Here is a 19265-nt window from a genome sequence, read left to right as displayed (position 1 = left end):
ACATCCCTCCTGATCCTTTATGCTAGCCCTGCTCTATCTYTGTCTTTCACTAGTGTCATTGTTACCAATTTGCAGCCCACCTCCCCAAAATAAAAAAAGTATACCCTAAGAAACTTCCTCATGGAAAAAMTTGAAAATACATTCTTTGGTTTTTATTGTAAAGAGTGTATTTAACCCAGACAAAGCTGAATAGTGATAAGTAATTGTGGGCAAAATTCTACAAAACGGATCGCCAAGAGAWAACACTATTGCAGAATAACAAGTGAAGGAAAATGTGCTAAGACTATGACTTTCATCCAAAGATGTGAAAACATAATAAAAAACAGTACTTCAAAGCAACAGAAATAATTCACATTTACAATCCAAGCTTAGATTTGCCAATTACAACTGCTCTGCAAAAAGTTACTCTTGACTTCTCTTTATGGAAGAGGGGGGTGGGGAAAGAAAGAGGAAAGAAAGTTTTAAGACCAATGCATTCAGACTTTCTAAACTGCAGCTCTCACTTTTACAGCTGAGGTKCAATACTGTTAAACTGAATTCCCCTTATTGCCCTCAGATTAGTAAAGAAGCAGGCATAGTTTAGAGCTCTGTGAAAATAATAGCAGAGGGAAATCTACTAGTCTGAAGAATTCATACTTACTGCCCTTCAAATGCAAGTTATCTTCAAATAAGTTTCTTTCACTTTTTGTAGCTTTACTTTCAAGTGTTAACATACTCAGCATACGTTGATCCATCGTCTCTCAGGTGTAACAAATCAAAGCCTTATTTTCACCTCTGACATTTTCAAAAAAACACATGAATATATGACATACCTTATGCTGTAACAGTTCAACTGTGCATCAGCTAACAAATTTTTTTAGGTTTAAGCCTACACGCTGTACAGCCTACTTGCTTTCTTTCTGTACTTTGCCAGATCTCCTCAATTCCACAAACTTCTGAACAGAACTGTCATTATTAATTCTCAGCAAGACACCTAAGCCACTATGAATCACTGCAGCGAGTGGCAGCAAGTGTCGGCACTATTCTCACAATGCTTCAGAAACGGAGAGAAGTCCTAAAGCAACTRAAAGCTTTTCACTAAACCTACCACTGACTTGATTCTTGCACAAGTCTTCATGCAACTTTATTAAATAAGAGAGCAAAGAAAAAGCGTGCATGAGGGTGATATAGCATTTCCCGTGCCAGAAATATTTCATTATTCTACCTTTCTAACACCAGGGTCTCAGCTCCATGTCTCCAAGTAGGGATGCCACACAGGCTGGAACTTTAGYTTCTCACACTTCATTAAAAGCTGATCAGTGACCAACATGCAACCTATAACTGCCCACAGTGGAGCTGGGTCTTCAGAATTTACTCACTGAACATCAGGCACGAAAAACCTACTTGGCTCTATGCAAGAATATAGATCACACATGTTGCGCTCCTTTTTAACACATGCACTGCACGATGTAAACCATTATATTTACTATGCACAACTGCACATTGTTCCATGCTGTGTGAAAATTAAATTGTTGATTAATATTCTACCCATTAAAAAACTGATAATTATTTTTCCTGAAGAGAACTGGAAGTGAAAACAGAAACAAGGGCTTTGTTGTAGTTTCTTAAGATGCTACTCAACAGCATTGCTAAGTCACAGATTTCTATACAACAGATTCCTGCAAATAAAGACCAAGTGAGTGAGAACTCCTTTGCATAGGGAAGTTGTTCTTTTCCCAGAACTTACATTTGCCACGACCATTGCATTTTAGCAGCACAATACTTTTAACAACATTATCATCTGGGACACTGGCAGCTCTGCAGTCCAGTGGTAGAGATAACAAAAATATTTAAACTTCAGTAATCATAGAGAAGTTCACTGTTGTTCTGATAATCAAACYCACGAAAACACAAAGAAACAAACTACCGTGACTTCATACTGACTGTACGCACTGTGTAGTATAAGTAAAGTGAAACATTTTTCAACATCTTTTGAAAACCCATGTTCATCCTATGATCAAGTGTCCTTTAGTAGTTAGAACTCAACAGAAAATATATAGGTGCATTTCTAGTGATGGGTAATTTAAAATACATGTTAGTATAGACTACTACGTAGCATAACTAGAGAGAGTTATAAATACAAGTGTATAAATACAAGTTTAAAAGTTATGGTAAGATGTACTTGCTTTCTTACATTCCACACAGGATCTCACCACCTGTTCATGCTCCTCACATGAACTGGTAGTCAATACAGCTTGCTTCATGGCATCAGGACAAGCTCATTTTGAAATTACCATGGGCATCTAGAGCTTACCAGAGAATCCTGAAACAGCTTGCTGTGAGACATAGCCCCATGCAGAGGCTCATGCTGGTTTTAGAGAATAAATCACCTTCAAGAGACGCATGCTATCACATCAGCAAAACCTCCGTTTTTGTTGAACTACTATTCTCATTAAAAAATCATTTTCTTTATTATCCTTACATGTTTCTTCTTGGATTCACTGTTCCCCTATTAAAACATACTATAATTTTTTTCAGTAAACAAAATTTCTAGACAAATGTTAATCATTGTCTGGACATTTTCTTAGGAATAATCATTCTCAAAACAGGACACATGCAGCTAGTAACAGGTGAATGGAGGTATCTAGTTGAAACACTACGCATTTTACSTATGCTCTAAAATATTTTCCCCTTCCAAAGATCTAATCTGTTGACCTAAATTGATTCCATTACTGATACATTAAGTAATACAATTAAGGAACTGCTTAAGTCAGTTTACTAAGGATGGGATGGTGTGGTGTATGAGGTGTTTGTSTATGCGCTGCTCTTTTATGTTCTTAAAAACAAAAGTGAGAACAAGTTTTGTAGATATCTCAATGTTACATATATTTCTTCTTGTCGCTCACGAAGCCCATGCTCAAGTTCAACAGTCTTTCTGTTAAGCATTCAGTTGTAATGATTACTCATACTTTAGAACTGTCAAAGAGAATTCCTACCAAATGGCAAATATAAGACAGTTGTGGTGTAATTTATCATGATAAAAACATCCAACTAATTTTCAAATTGTCTATTAAGTACCCATAACTGACATAAATTTAKTTGGTCTAGACATTAAGAAAAATTCCAGCATACTCACCCATATACACAGTGTGGGCCTACTAAGTCAAAATCTAAAGATTTGCCTAAACCAGAATGGTCTYGTTTGGAAGTTTTAAGATACTAATAAAGAAAGCGACAAAATTAATCTATTTTTCCATCTCCCTTAATTTAAAACATTCGTTTCAACACAAGAAAAACTGCTACAGCCTCCACTGATTAAACTAGTTTCTTGTTTGATAGATTCACAATAACTCATCCTATCCTTTGTTGAGAAATCCAATAAAAATCAAAAATGTCTGGTTGCCCACACTTATTTCTGCACTTAAAGGTTTAGCAGCTCTCATGGAATCCGGGAAAAGAGACATCTTTAGAACATGGTGTTAAAAATATATCTCTGTTTCCCTACCTGTTTCTCACTCAGAGCTGTGATTTTGGCTTGAAGTTCATGAAGCTGTTTCTTCAAATCAGCGTTCTGATTAGAAAGAAAAAATATCTGTGAGAAAGATATTCCATTTGTTAACATAGAGTAGTAGCAGGAAGGTGGGTTTTTTTTGTTTGTTTGTTTTTTGCATAGTGTACTACAAATACAGCACCTCTGGATGTACAGCCAATAAAATTCAAGAGGCTCAACAAAGCCTTACTTAAGTSACTGAGTGCAACAATAATCAGAGGACCTTTCTAGCACTCAGAAAGACAGCTCAATTTGGAAAAAAGATTTCATTAAAACATCCATTAGTGCTTATCACATTATAAAGCACATTTGTACATTTCATCAAGTTTACAAATTAAACAATAAATGTTTGTTAATATGTAATACAATAGTATCATACTGCATATAACAGTATGCTATGGTATGTTACCTAAAACATTCTCACCTATGCTACTTATGTAAAGACATTTATTTTTRACTGTGTAKAGTATCAAACATATCTATTAAATTTTAATTGACGTGTAATAGTTAAAGGCAAACATACCTAAGTCCTTATTTCCATGTATGTTTATGCCTTAGACTGTACTAAAGAGAATTACAATTGCCTTGGCAYGTCATTCGTATCAGCACTTTGCTTACAGTAGCACTTTTCTATGTCTCAGATTTGAAAGCCATAAGCATCACTAGAACATTGCAGACAGAAAACAATTTTTATCAGGACTTTTTCTTTCCTACTGAAAAAAAGAAAATTAAAGAAACATCTGTCCTTAGTTTAAAACCTGCGAAGCTCTGCAGAAAGAAGCTCTGCAGAAAGAGAAGCTAGTTTCCCTTAATTTTTCTCCTTTCTCACTTTTTGGTTCTCATTTATGTTGTAAAGTTTTTATACTCTGTTACATGCAAGTTTAGTCTGCTGGGCAGAAATATTATAACACAAGGCTAATGTCATTAGAGGAACTACATGCATATTCCCTATTTTTATATTCTTCCATACAATTTTGAAATGCATTTTGATCTCAGCTTGCAGATAGTCTCCAGTTTCTGCAAAACCAGATATGGACCAGTCAGCCTCCCTTCTTGCAGATTCTACTTAATAATCTGGGATAAAAATGCATTCAGAGCATTGGAAATAGGGACCAGCTTTACTTTTCCTGACTCTAGAACTTTGCATGGCTGCTCACAGCATGACCTCACTTTCAGCAAATATGAACTGAAAGCAAACTGCTCTGCTGACCAATTGCTTGCAGACCTGACCAGCAAATAAGAGCAGGAGATATTACCCAAAACCCATCAGAATAAGAAACTGATACCCATCAGTTTTAGAAAACAGATTTTCCAATATACCCTKCTTAACCCTCCCTCTCTCACAGGTTTAACTACTTGAGTGTTATTAAAAACTGTCTTCTCACTTCACTGAGCTCAGAAAAAAAAATGTACATTCAGAAAATACAGGACATTTACTATTGTATGGGGATGGGAGCTCAAATCCTCAAGTGAGCTGCATTTATCTCTCTACTCAACATTGCAGACTTGTTTGAGAACTCCACATCCCCATCCAGCATACTGGAGTGTTTAACTGCTGTGCAAGAAAACCCAGGGATCTTACACAGTCATCAGGAAAGGGATGACTACTGCTGTCTATGCAAGGAGTCCAGTTATCCAGTTTCAGTAGCTCTGAAACTTCCCAAGGCCAAGTGCCCGTTCTGTGGACACTACAGTGCTGATAAGATACCCAAGACAAGCAATCTGACCAGTCTTAAGTTATATTTTGTAGACAAAATTCCTTGGACAGAATACCCTCTCTCTTGTTGTACTGTGAGCCTTCTGATATTCAAAAAAAAAATATTGCTAATAATGGCAGCTTTTATAGGGAGCAGCTTCCAATAGAATCAGAAACTTACTGTACATCTGAACTGCACCATAGCCCAGAAAAGTGACTTGATTAAAACAATTAAGCATATGTATGAGGCAAAAGGCTCCACAACAGCAAGAATTTTGGTTTTGTTTTAAACAATCCAACAGTCATTGTTCAAAAACCTGTTTGTAAGTTTTCTTCTAAACACTGTGTTAGCTAAGAAGAAGGTGATCGAGAAATATCTAAAATCCTCAAGTTTCATGCACTGTTATTTCCTGAATTTGTAACAGTAAACAATCCAATCTAAAAATAAATAGTTACCTGTGGATCTTGCTTCATTTGGGCAACCAATTTCTGGAAGAAAAAAGATGCAACAATACAATGAAGATTTTCATTGCAAATCTTGTTGAATAGTTTGAAATTCAGTATTTTCTAAGAACCTTTGCAAAAGCAAAATATTCGCTTTACAGCAGTTCAATAGCAAAGCCTGGGGTCCAGTATTATAACATTTTCKAATTCATTCTTATCAATACAGTAAAAGTACCATATTAAGCCATCACTTTTGCTCCTCTTAAACAGCTCTTGAACAAGTGATGCTTTTTAATGATCATTTAAGCCAGCTGGGTAAGATAATCTAATAGCTGTGTCTCCTCTAGAACTGCTGCCCTCTTTGCTTGCAGTCACAAGAAACACAAACCACAGATAACCGCTGCAGGCACAAAAGCTGTTTGTATATTCAAGGGCAGGATGCTTCAAGTACTAAAAGCTCCGCCTGTGTGCTGGCTTGGCTGGTACCAGATGGATGACCCATGTTCAGAAGTATCTTTGCCACTTTTCTCCCTCAGAGAGAGATTGAGATCATTGTAGAAGAGATGCCCTCCACATCCAAGGGAAAGCAGACAGATTGTACCATTCACTRTCCTTCCTCTCTCACTTCCTTCAGGCAGCTGCAGGAGAATGCTGTCTATTGCTAAGCAAAGGAAAAGTTACCAAAGAAAACCAGAGCCCAGAATGAAGAGACAACCAAAAATTCCTAATATCTTTTTTAATTACARTGACGTTTATTCATCACACTGCCATGTCCCTTCCACACATGCCACGTAGAAATCTGCATTTTTTTCCCCATTTACTCATCAGAATAAGAAAAGGGAGTGAGAAACTGAACAAAGCAAGCAAGGTGTGTGTTTTATTCTATCTGCATTGATACCACTCAGAGAATTCAGACAGTCAGTAAATTCTCTTTAGAAGTTTATTTTCTTTCACATCCTAAAAATTGTATTTAAAAACCCAAACCAAACCCAACACAAATATAATTTTGCATCAGATTATAGGTTTACCTGCTGCATTTTCTTTCTAGTAGTAGACAATAAAAAAAAATCCCAGAGGAATTAGCATGGTGTCTGTGAGCAGTGTGTTGTCTCTCATTTTTCAAACATTTACGTCTCCAGTGCCTTCAAAGATTATGTCTTTGGTTTGGYAGCTACTAATATACATTTCTTTCATTGATCTGATTTAATTACTTTTTGAACCAGGAAAACATTCTAGATTCTGTGACAGTAAGTTCCCATGTTAAATTGCAGGACTCTTACATAAAAGGATGACCTCCTTTTTCTTTTGAATCTGYTTCCTTACAATGCAAGCATGAGGGACTAATACGCTTATGGAAAACCAGAGCTTGACTTGAGTCAAGACCAGTTGGAATCTGGACTTGATGATCCTTACAGATCCCTTCCAACTTGAGATATTGTATTATTCTCTATTCAGCTCCTTCTTACACTTTTTCCACACCACACATTCCCCTATCAGTCCTCATTTTTTCAGATTAAAAGACTCCTTATGCACGAATCATTCCATTGCTTTGCTCACTCTTGGCACTCTTCTGTAATTCTCTAGTYTGTCATCTGGAGACAAAGTTTAAAACTATGTGCAACACTCAAGTACTCTGTACTGCAAAAACTCCTTCCACTGTGCCAACAACCAGTTCACAGTCTGCTATTGCAGATGTAAAACTGGGCCTGTTTATCAAAAGTGCATCACTTGGTATTTCTCTACACTGAATATTGTTGTTTCGTCATGCTGCCATTCAGCATCACAGGAACACACATAGCTTATTTTTCCTTGGTGCTTCCTGCCACGTTGGAGCTTGACAAGCAACAAATCTGTTAGTTTTTATACAAAGTGCTCCTGCAGACACAGTCATAAGACAATACAGTCAGTACTGTAAACTCTTTATAAAATATTGCTGAATTTTTGGATCACATAGTATGACATCATGCAATCCTTAGAAAAAAAAATCTTCTTTTGATTTGACCTCAAAACATAAGGTAAATTTAAGGTATTTTAAAGGCTACTGATCCTTTTGTTATTAAATAAGAGAAGGACAAGGATGTTTTAGGTTCTTTCCACACATCAGCTTGAGGAATCATCCATGAAACTCTTCTGTAAGAATAGCTAAATTTAAGTCCTTTAACACCTCTTGTGATCCAAACTATGAAGAACAGACTGCTTCAAAATGACTTTAATTAAGTCAACACAGTAGCAAAATGAATTACTTAGACTTGATGCATCTCTTSTCAGGACAAGCAATATAGCTTGGACATGGAAGACATTTGAATATTCAAGTTGTACCTTGATATAGGAAGTGATCTGGTCAGATGTCATTCATGGTGGATTCTCTGATCACAGAAACTAAACAAAAAAAAAGTAGCTTTTTCTGAACTATTAAAGATCTACGTTAGGTCCTTACTGGTAGTTTAAGAAATGCTTTGCCAAAGCAGCATTATAAAAGCCTCAGACAGAGTTCTGGAAGTGAAAGGGAAGAGACAAAACCCAGAGAGCTATTCTACAAACAAAACCACAACCGTACTGATCATGACTTGTACAGCCATCTAAGAAGCAGTCACGGGCAAAATACTGCATCGTGAAACTCAAAGGGTTTGGCTACAGTGCTGAGCTGAATTCCTTATGCTCATCACAGACATCTGTCCACCACTTCCAACAGGACAACAAACCATGACTGTGTGAGTGCTGGCAAGCTTTGTTAGAGTCCTCAGAAAAAGAAATACAAAAAGAAGTAAAAGATGACAAGAGATAATTTTCCATAAATCCTGAGTAAAAAGGAATAACATATTGTATCTCTTGCGGTTATAAAATTCAGAGTTATACAAGAAAGTTCAAGCATTTAATTTAAAAATTTGGAGGGGTTTTGTGCCAAATCTGTTTTCATTTCTATCAGTGTGCATATTGACAAGTAATAACCACACAAGCACAGTTCACAAAACCTTTACAGAAGCACCCAACATTTTGTTGCAAATGTTATTTTCCACTGTAAACGCATAGACCTTTTCTTAGCCTTAATTATAGAAATATCCAGTATCKTGAATTTTAAAAAACAACCTTTTGATATATGGTTTTTCTAGATTTACCAACTAAAACCTAATTTAATTAAAGTTGATTTCAGTGCAGAGCTCATTATAATAACAACTGGGCAAAGTTAAAGCAAACCAGGTCAAAAACCCCAACAACTTCAAGCTGTTAAAAACAAGAGTATTTTTGGACATATTCCAGTCTTCATCCCTGTCCAGCAGTGTCATTATGAATAGATGCTAAGGATTATTCAAAAATCACAGTCTTAAAATTTTTGGTTCATAAAGGGGAATGAAGATGCACACAAGAGGTAAAYGCTGTCATATGAACACAAGCATGGCTAACGTTTTAATTGCTTCACAGTAGATAATACTTGAAAAAATTACTTACTGCCATTAAATATTTMTATGTCTGCAGCAAAATGCCATGGGTGATTTCTGAACTTTCTTACTGCCATAACAAAACTTCATTAAAGTTTTGAATGCAAAGGCCTTGGAGCTTTTGAGGAGAGCAAAATACTTATCTGTAGTCCTGAAATCCATCTTAAGCTTTTTCAAGTTTTCTTCCCTAGCTRTAAGTTTTCTTCCCTAGCTGTAAGTTGTATTTTGTTAAAGCAGACATAGCCTGATTTTACTAATTGTCCCATTCAAGTTCTTGCAATATGCTCTTCATTGCAGCAAGTACTGAACAAGCCATTCAGATCACATTTTAGACAAGTCACCAAGTAATTTTGAGACATTTTCCAAATTTCATATGATGGACTACACTGATCAATGTCATGTATTTCTTTTATCCACTGTGTAACAGCTGYGAGTTTCAGATATCTGAAGATCTTCAGAAGTACTCGGAGAAGTGAGCTGAGAAAAAGTCTCATTGTAAATTTAACATTTCAAATGGCCAGCTACTCTGTGCCTATGGCTGTAATAATTTTCTTCCAAGAATTAATATCCATATGTCCTCCTATTATTTACTAAATTAGGTTTTGTTTTCATTAGTTTTAATGTTTCCTCATTTGCATTGTAAAAAAATGGCAAACTACAACCATACTGCCATATAGCATCGAACAGGTAACTAGCAAAAAGACCCAACATGTAAAAATTTACAAAGCCCAAGCACAAACATTTTGGTTTTCAAAAATACACAAGTTTAGAAGCTACTTAAGTAGAAGACATTCCAGAAGAGAAGCATCAGATGAAACTATGCAGCTCTATATACACTTCATTTGAAAGTTCCTTCACCATAGTCCTCCACTGCCACCTGAATATTGAAGTTGGCTTCAGAATATCAGAAAAATCTTCCAGATAGAAGTTGCTGAACACAGTTTTCAGAATGTTTTTATTACTGCTACAAAATATCAAAAAAAATCCCCACCCACAGCTTGATATGTAGATTTTTTCACATTTGCTAAAAAACAACAGGTGGTGGGGTCAAAATGCRGAGTATAAAATTCTGAAGTAGATTCAAGCTTCTAAAACAATTATTACTATAGTTGTAGTGCAATTGCTTTATGCTTCCATTAGTAGTAAACTGTCAGCAGTACTAACGTTGCTATTACTTTAAAGCAAGAAAGAATATAAATTACCTGGTGAACCTGAATTTCCACTTTCAGAGCCTCCTGTAGAGTCTGCAGCTCCATTCTCTACCTTCTCCACTTTCTCTAGATGTGTGTTTGCTGATTCCAGTGCCTTTAGTTTCTGGTTTCCTCTTTAACACCAGTCCTACAGAAAAAACAAAGTTTTTATTTTGGTTAGTGAAGGGGAAAACTCAATTTGAAAAAAGGAGATTATAACAGAACAGGAATTCAATAGTGAACTACATTCAAATGCAGCTTTCTAGCCTAAACACAGTCAGTCTTTCAAACACAAGAAATCTACAGACTCTACAAAATGCCTGCCTTGGAGTCATTTAGTCAAATTTGTTACTTCCCACATATCCCAAAGTTGACATACTTATTCCTTATCTTAGTTTGCAGGCAGCTATTTCCTACCAATATCCTATTGCAGTTGTGTATTAAATTAGAAAATTTAACTACTGAGAATGTTATAAAAATCTGTGTAGATGAAAACTTATTCTGGAGAATAAAATTCTACAGCCCAAACAGCAATAATTAGTTAAATTGAATGTACTGCATTAACATACTTGCCTGGTACTATAGTTGTTCTTAGATGGGACAGTGTGCATGTTATTTAACAGAACAACATTAACATATTAATAAYCCACTGCCTAAGTTTGTGTCAAGTTAGTAGTTTCAGTTGAAATCTGTTCTGAAGGAACAGAAGAGTGATATAAAGCAGCACAAGACATTTCAAAAACATTAAATTAAAAATATTTTTATTCTTGGAATTCTATTTGTAGGTCATGAGACTATAGTTAGCCATCTTCACTTATACTCCAAACAAATGAATCCCCTCAATTTCTGACATAGGAAAGCATAATCAGACATACTTCTAATAGCCTTGAAAGTTGGACAAGAGATTTTTGTTCAGAAATATGTTAAAAGTATCAGCTTCTGAAACAGGATTAAGATTCCCATAWGCTCAAATCATAGTGGAACCTGTGTAAAAACATCTATAAATACATACACACGAAAGTCATTGGAAAACATTAAATAGCAATCTTTCCAGTCACTTTTCCATCCAGACACCACAACTAAAGAAGTGCTGCAGTGTTAAAATAGTTCCTTTTTTATTATTTTTTTGAAAATTGCTCACAATCATCGCACAGGTATTGTTGCCAACTCAAGAGGCTTTCATAATGAGACTACAATGTTTTCAAAAGGATCCTGACAGCTTAGATTAGACATGCAAGCTGTAAAAAGAGAGTAATTCCCATAAGTTAAAGAATTTTATTTTAATGGTGTCTCACTACAGTAAACTGAAGTGCGGGACAAGTTTGTGAACTCATGAAAATAAAAAAGTTGAAGAGGTGTGTTTGGTTTTATTTATCATTTATCTTTTCAAAAAGGAATGTGTTACAAAAAGAGAAGACTMTAAAGGAGGTTTTAAAAGCATTATATTTAAACTCATTCTTTGTCAGTGTTGTCTGCTGTTAGCTTAAAGTTACTTATTTAAATAACAAAGGCCTGATCAAACTTTCTAGTCAACACATGAAATGACCTTCTGTAAGGGCCTCTCCCACATGTGACACCGATGAGTGAAAACAGCTGCCTATGCAGCGTTAGTCTCTATAAAACTGCAATCTGTATCAAGGGATACATGGAAATTACATATAGTTCCCTGTCCCATTACCACAAACAGTAATGAGAAAACAGAACCACGGATTATTACTTCCACTCACTGACAAGAACAATTATAGCATGCTACAAGTCCCTACCACTGCAGTTTCAAAGYAACCATGCTTCAGAAAACCACATGGGAGACTGGTTAATGAAAACTGGAACCCACTGCAGAGGCAAGTCCTTTTGACCCTTGAAAATCCAGTTTCAGGGTAAAGATAAAAGCAGACATGGTCATTTTTTTTCTCAGTGTGTCTTCAACAAATCAGAAGGCACACTTGATGAATAGTTTGTATCACTGTAGCTACATGCTATCTTCAAAGTTGAGGGCAGAACAGCAAAACAGTTATGTCAAGGGAGAATATAAAAAATATCCATCATTTAAATATATGTAGCTGTAACATCCAATACAAGTTCATGGCAAATATGACATAGTATTTCTGTAAAAGAACATATAAAGATTGAGCAACTTCTATTAATGCACAACTTAATTTGACAAATAGAAATTGTAGTATCGATGGTTCATAAAAACTAATCCAAGGTAACYGCATCTATGCCATGAACAACTAGCAAAATTTTGCAAAATTAATTTTTAAGAAGTTCAAGAAAAAAGTGACACTGCTTTGCAGAAAAAAAGTAGTTGCTCAGCCTAGCTATGTTTATAGTGGTATAAACATGAAAAAATATATTTCATTTAGAAGTTYGGTCAAGTTGCCAAATTCTGAATGTGAAATATATACAATTGTTTCTTTCTAGAACACATATTTGCGGTTTTCCTTCCCAAGCAGGCGTAACTATTCAGTTATCCCTGTCTAGAATTCCCCCGAACTACCTTACAAAATTATCCAATGATAAACAACCAATACATAAAAAGAAGAAAAAAAAAAAGTAGAGTGCAATCAGTCCTAACATCCAGCAAAACATAAACTGCATTCTTCTGGTTCACATAGAATAATATCTATAAATATCTATCAGGGTATCTGGTTAAATATTGCTCATACTTCCTCAGAGGAGCTACAGAACAATGTAAGTGGCCATACATTTTGCAAGTGCAAAAACTTTTAGTATTTTGAAACTTTTATTCTTTTAGACTGAACTTAAAGAGAAGATTTAAAAAACTTAAGTTCAGTGCCATTATGAACTGCCTATAATACCACATTTGAAGAGGTGTAAAACCACCTCTGGATTAATCATAGCACATGGTGCATTTTCCACTTTACTCTTACGGCAGTGGAATTATTTCAAATAAAAAGCTTGTAAAGGACTGGAATCGCACGGACAGCTTGGCCTGCAAAAGTCCTTCATTCCATTACTTTTAAAGGAAAGCAAGCAAACGCCTTGCTCAACACCAGAATCAGTGTTCTCCAAAAGGAAAGCACATGATATTCAGGAGTACATGCATCTCTCGTACATCCAGATATATTTCCAAGTCTCAGCCAGAAAGAACACTGAGCAAGAGGTAAATTAGACATTTTTGGATGGATTTCAACTACTGGAGGCAGCAGCCTTCCATTCAATTTCTTGCTGGCATTCATTTGTTACCAATTATCACTTATTTCTTAAGTGGTTGCTTCAAGACTTATTATTTCATACTCAGATAAGTGCCCCAATGCACTACATATAGACTATTTAAATATTCAAACACTGAATGAAACCTTAAACTCTACAATAATCACGAAAGTGCATTCACACTTCTGTTATCTCAATTAAATCCAATCTACATAGCAAACTCTGAAATATCACACTATTTAAACGATGTCTATTTTGGAAGCTAAACTAGAAACACAGCTGACAAGGTATATATATTTATATAAACAAAGGTGGGACACATACAAAGCCATAAATGCCTCTGTGTGTAGGGAAGGCCTGAATAAMTCAAAATTTTAGAGCAAAGTCTTTCTGTGCTAAAAATCCCTTCAAATAAACTTTGTTTTCACATTACACAGAAAAAAAACCCAACAATTCAACATTATTATTTTTGAGTAGATTAATTTAAATGTCCATTGCACTTACAGACCCTTGGGCCCAAATCTCAGCCTTACAAAGATTTTATTTATAAGACTGGGGCTTCCATCAGTAACATTTACTTTTTAAGTCTTAATTTCTGAATATAAGAATAGATAGAATTTTGGTTTCAGTAACCATCAAACTTCTCCAGGAATGGACACCAGCTCTTCCTATCATCTATTCTTAGGTAAGTCATTTTAGTCTTGGAAAGAAGTACTTACCAGTCTTGAGTAAGTTATCCCTTTCAGCTCTCTACCCCCTCCTACAAAACAAAAACAACAACAACAAAAAAAAGATAATTACAAATATCTTAACTAGAGTTTGAAACAAAAAAAAAAGAAATCTAAATATTTGAAAAGCTGGAAAGGGAGGGGTTGTTGGGATTTTATAAGGGGTGTTTTTTGTTAGTTTTTCTTGGGGGGTTGAAATTTTCTTTTTTAAATGCTGAAGTTAACTTTAACACACCACTTTGAAAGAAAATGGTTTGACGTRGCAGGAAAGACTAAGGAGACCTACAATTTTAATCTGGATTAAAATACAAATTATTACTGCCATGAGGGGAGRAGCAATATAGGTACAATTTTTTCTAGTTCTATGCAAGGTCAGTGTCCCCCTCCCATGGGAGAAAGACCTGTTCTCCATCACATTTATTAAGATCGATAAAAGYCCTGTCAGTTGCCACAGCTAAATATAACAAGGTTACCCACACTAGGCATTTGCCCACTGGCTCTGCTAGAGGTTACACCAACACTCAAAGATGGCAGAGCCAGGTGTCAGGTCAGAACAGTCACTAGACTCAAATCCCAGAATATCTCTGAAGACTGAAACAAACAGCAGTGTAAGCCAATGTGGTGGGACATGAGATGTGGAGGCCGACAAGAGGCGCTGCCCATTATGCTGCCTAGGTCATGAGCAGAACATTCAGTAGCACTGCAAGGTAAAACCTCTTAAATCATCACATGAATCATAAAAACTCATGAGTCAGAGTTCTAAAAAGATAGTTGCAATATAAATGATAACATATTTGCTCAATTTCTTTGCCTGATGCTAAAAAAGAAAGCCTCCAAAATACTTCCAATTTTCTACTAAAATACTAGAATATTAGCATATTTTAAGCTTTAACTTCACAGCTAACAAGATCTTTGCAGATATGTTTCTATCCACACATAAGTAATCACAGAGCTGAAGTTTAAGCCCCTGCCTTATAAAAAGACACAGCAGCAGAGAGTCACAATAATTTCGCTCTTTGGAGACCAGCACAAGTGGAAGAGTTTCCATTCACTAACCAGCAGAACCGGGTGCTGATGAACACAGAGAACAGAAGAGAAAACAGGAAGTCTACTGCTGGCAGTGACAGTATTGTCAGTCTCCTAGTCTCAAATTTTATTGTGTAGTTTGAACCACAAAATATTACAGATGACATTTCACTTGAGAGCAATTCCAGGTTAGTTTATCCAACATCCAGCTACTAACATGGTAGGTTATGAACTGGGAAGTATGGACTGTTTTGAGGTGATATTCACAATAAGTACATTCACTATGGAAGCAACAGAACTTTAAATACCCTCATTTTTGAAAGTGCTGAAGAGACTTATATTATTCTCAAACTCTAGTTATTTCTTTTTTTATATTAAAATCCTACTTGTCACCTCCACCTCCCACTACCAATCAGTCATTTATTTGGTCCAGAAATCTACAGATGAAGCCCTTTCATCATGAAAGCACTACATGCCCTATTGAACAAGCAGCTACAACTATACGTCCATGCTATTAATAAAAACTAAAAAATAACCTCGCTGCTCTAGATTACTGACTTTGGAAAGCTAAACAAGACTATCAGTACTACACATCTGCAAATGCAGTTTTAGAATAAACAAGCATGATTTTTATTTAAAAAAAAAAAAGAAAAATATCAATTTACTTGTAGCACAAGTCCACACACCCTGATGAGAAAACTGTCACTTAAAAATAACAGCAACTGTTCCTTCCTTCCTTTTTTCCCCGCTACATAGAGACTCGCCTCCATGGAAAGACCCTAGCTCCATCAAGATGGAAATGTGCAGAAAAAAGCTGCACAATTGCAAACCTTCAGATTGCATTTAATCTTAACCCCAGACTGAGAACCCAGGGGCTCCCAAGGACAAAGTTGAGAACACAAGGAGTTTAATTGTGACTATCCAAGTTAACTACTGTGTTGCCTTGGAGAAGTCACTTAGAGAGGACCTAAATAGGGAATGGAAACATATTTGCATCCTCTTCTGTAMATAATTTACTACAGGCTTTTTTAAAGTGTTTAGAACAGGTTAATCTTTGAATGTCAAACCTCTGGCAAACCCAAAATTTTGCCTTCATGCAAGTATAGTTTTTTTGCTAACATCTCTGCTCCATTTAGTAGAGAGGACAAGTATAAAGAATGATGTATCAGTTAACTAATTTCATATCATTTTGAATTTTTGGGTGGCATTTCTTTTAAAACTCAGCATCTAAGCCCTATGACAAATACAGAATTGGTTTCTTCATAAGAAGTGAGCTAATGAAAGCCACAGAAAAACTTGTGCCTGATACAGGCAAGTTTTCTTAAACAGAGAATTGAGACAAAAAATGAAGAATAAATACCCACCCAAGCACGTTGAACAGATTTAAGTTTTCAACTACTCTTAGCATTTTTACAGTAGAGAACAGCAAGTGACCAACTAAAACTGTAACTTTGGTTCTTGAACTACCTACATTTGTGCATACTGGGAACCAACACAGAACAATATTAATGAAAAAGCTACTAGATAAAGTGTGCTCTTTAGATGAAATGAGATTATTTCTTGTTCACAGCAAAAGTACATATAGAAACTCACACTGCCTCTCCCATTCTSACTACAAAACACAATAGAAAGTTAAGATTAGACAGTTCACAATCACTCATATCAACAGAGAAGTCCGAAGAGTTTAGCGTTATACAGGGATTTCTAACAAAATCTTCAACAGCAGAAATTAATCACAAAATCTCAGCTATCTAATTTACTGAGGTAGCCTTTTGACAGCTTCAGAAACATGCTGTAAACTGTCCAAGGCAGAAGTCTGCTAGGTTAATTCTTGGATTATTACAGTATATTCTGCAATATTTCAGGGGGTTTTAAACTCCATGTCTGGGAGTCAAACGAAGAGCATTGCTTTCTTCCCAAAATATATATTTGATCTATGATTAGAAGAAAAGCTTGAGCAATGCTTACCTATGTTCACGACAAACTAAAACATAAAATTATTAAAACTAGAATTAATGAAATAAACCAGTTTTAGAAATTGATTTCTCTCAGTGGGACTGACTGTTAAGACTCCAATGTTACTATTACTAACAAGAGTAGTTTGACAGACACATATCCTTACAGCAGTAATACCCACCCCAGCTCCTGGAAAAGATCCTTAACCTCTTCAAGAATTCCATACAGTTTATGTAAGGGGAAAAAAACACCATTACCAAAACAATCATATTCCGTAGATCAAACTGAAGCTTTTAATTTAAGTTTTTTAATAAGAAAAAAAGTTATTCATTTAATGGGACTGTTATGAAAACTAAGATCTCAAAACTCTTATGTTTAAAGCTTGGTAGCACCTGAGGACATCAGAAGAATACATGGTGGTGAAAATATTTTAGCATACAACACCTGAAGGCTTAAGACTATTTAAATGCTAATTATCTGTATATTAAGATGTCTGGTTATAATAATTAGATACTTATTACTACCTTCAAGTTATACAATAAAGTTTTTGCTACTGTAACCAGAGACTCATTTGGAAAAACTGGGAAGAATTAAATGTATGTTCAGCAATTTTTTCTTAGCAATTTTCCTAATTCTAGAACAAAATGTTTACTGTCAGATCATGGAACTCTATATATTTTATCATGTTACAATATTTAATTATGTATATTATATTTAATTATGTATATTTTACTTTTTACCAAAAGGATCTTGGTCTTGTTCAGTGGACAGAATGAACTGAGAAAAAAAAAAAAAAAAAGGACAAAAAAGTACTAGTTGCTGTGCACAGGAACTGTGACCCTGATATTTTTTCACATTTCAGAGAATTACTCTACAATAAGAGGGTAAAGCTTTGTGTCCCCCCCACGCCCCACAGAATAAACATCACACAGAAGGTATTCAGAGCTTTTCCTCTGGGCTTCTGTTTGTAGATGTGAACTCCTCAAAGCAGCAACTCTCCTTCCTATATCTGAATGACATCCTGCATCTAAGAAAACAAGTCACAGCAGATACTTTACTGTGATTTTCAAGTCAGCAACTCATATTACTCAACAGGGCAGGATTTCTGCAGTCTTAGGAAGACCAAACACAGGCCAGACGGGGGTATATAATCAATTTCAAATTACATTATTAGAAGGCTCATGTTTCAATGCCCATCGTTAGCAGTGCTGGTGCTGTAGCCTCTGTGATAAAAACAAGCCTCCTTTGTGCCAGTGCACGGAATCTGATCTTCCTGTTGTGCTGCAGCTGGGAGAATTCCCAGTCAGCCCCAGTACCACATGCCAGGCAGGTGGTAAAGGGACCAAGAGGATTGCTCAAGATAACTGAGACTGCACTGAAGTGTACTAGCCATGCCAGTTTGTCTATCTGTACAACTGCTCTCTCCTCCTCCACCCCTATCCCCACACAATAATATAGATAACTCTCCCTAAACCCGTCACGGAGCSTGGATTTCCTGCTTATGCACGCAGACAACTTACAGGATTCAAACTACAAACTTCAGTTCTACCTCCAAGTTCTTTTGCTGCTGTGATTCACCACAAAACAACTGTGATTTGGAGTTTAAGACATCAGAAGCTGACTTCACTTGGGGATAGATTGCTTCGCCTTTTCTGAAACACTTTATAAAAGCATCAAACTAAGTTTAAATAGAAGTATACGACACCATCATTTGTCTTTGCGGAAGCAGTACTATATTTAACACACACAAAATGAGCTAGAAGACTCATTACAGTCTAGAAGACCATCTCTAGTATAAAGATAAAACCACTTCACAAGCTGATTTTTAAAATATCAACCAAAATTTGCCATGGCACCAAACACATGTAAACAGCTGAAGATTATCCTCCTAGCTCTTGTCTTATGACTACAGCTCTGTTGGGCATTAGCAACTTTTCCTGAACACAATCTTTCCTAGTATCTTGGGGGTGGGATGGGGGATGAGACCACACTCTTTGGCAAAATGATAAACTACATTTGGCCTAGCAGAAAATTAGCACAAACACAAAATCTCAGAATCATGCCTGTCACCTGAGCAGATTCAAG

The 19265-nt window shown here is 35.9% G+C and overlaps 1 protein-coding gene across 5 annotated transcripts in view; it reads right to left on the bottom strand.

Annotated features, from left to right (window-relative positions):
• Positions 1–19265, bottom strand: part of PHF21A (PHD finger protein 21A) — a 137594-nt gene that overhangs the window by 92122 nt on the left and 26207 nt on the right. For 3 of the 5 annotated variants that reach the window (XM_057365298.1, XM_057365270.1, XM_057365279.1), the window contains 4 exons: positions 14190–14230; positions 10309–10444; positions 5682–5714; positions 3485–3571 (listed from right to left, as the gene is read on the bottom strand). In XM_057365298.1, the coding sequence (XP_057221281.1) occupies positions 3485–3571; positions 5682–5714; positions 10309–10362 (174 nt within the window). In that variant the 5' untranslated portion in view covers positions 10363–10444; positions 14190–14230. The remainder of the gene's footprint in view (positions 1–3484; positions 3572–5681; positions 5715–10308; positions 10445–14189; positions 14231–19265) is intronic. The other 2 variants (XM_057365308.1, XM_057365288.1) reach the window with 1 other exon arrangement.

Source organism: Malurus melanocephalus, unplaced genomic scaffold, assembly GCF_030028575.1.
Source record: "Malurus melanocephalus ecotype Western Australia unplaced genomic scaffold, MMel_1.1 scaffold_2, whole genome shotgun sequence".
In the NCBI taxonomy this organism is placed as follows: Eukaryota; Metazoa; Chordata; class Aves; order Passeriformes; family Maluridae; genus Malurus; species Malurus melanocephalus.
This window is presented reverse-complemented; position numbering and strand designations above follow the sequence as displayed.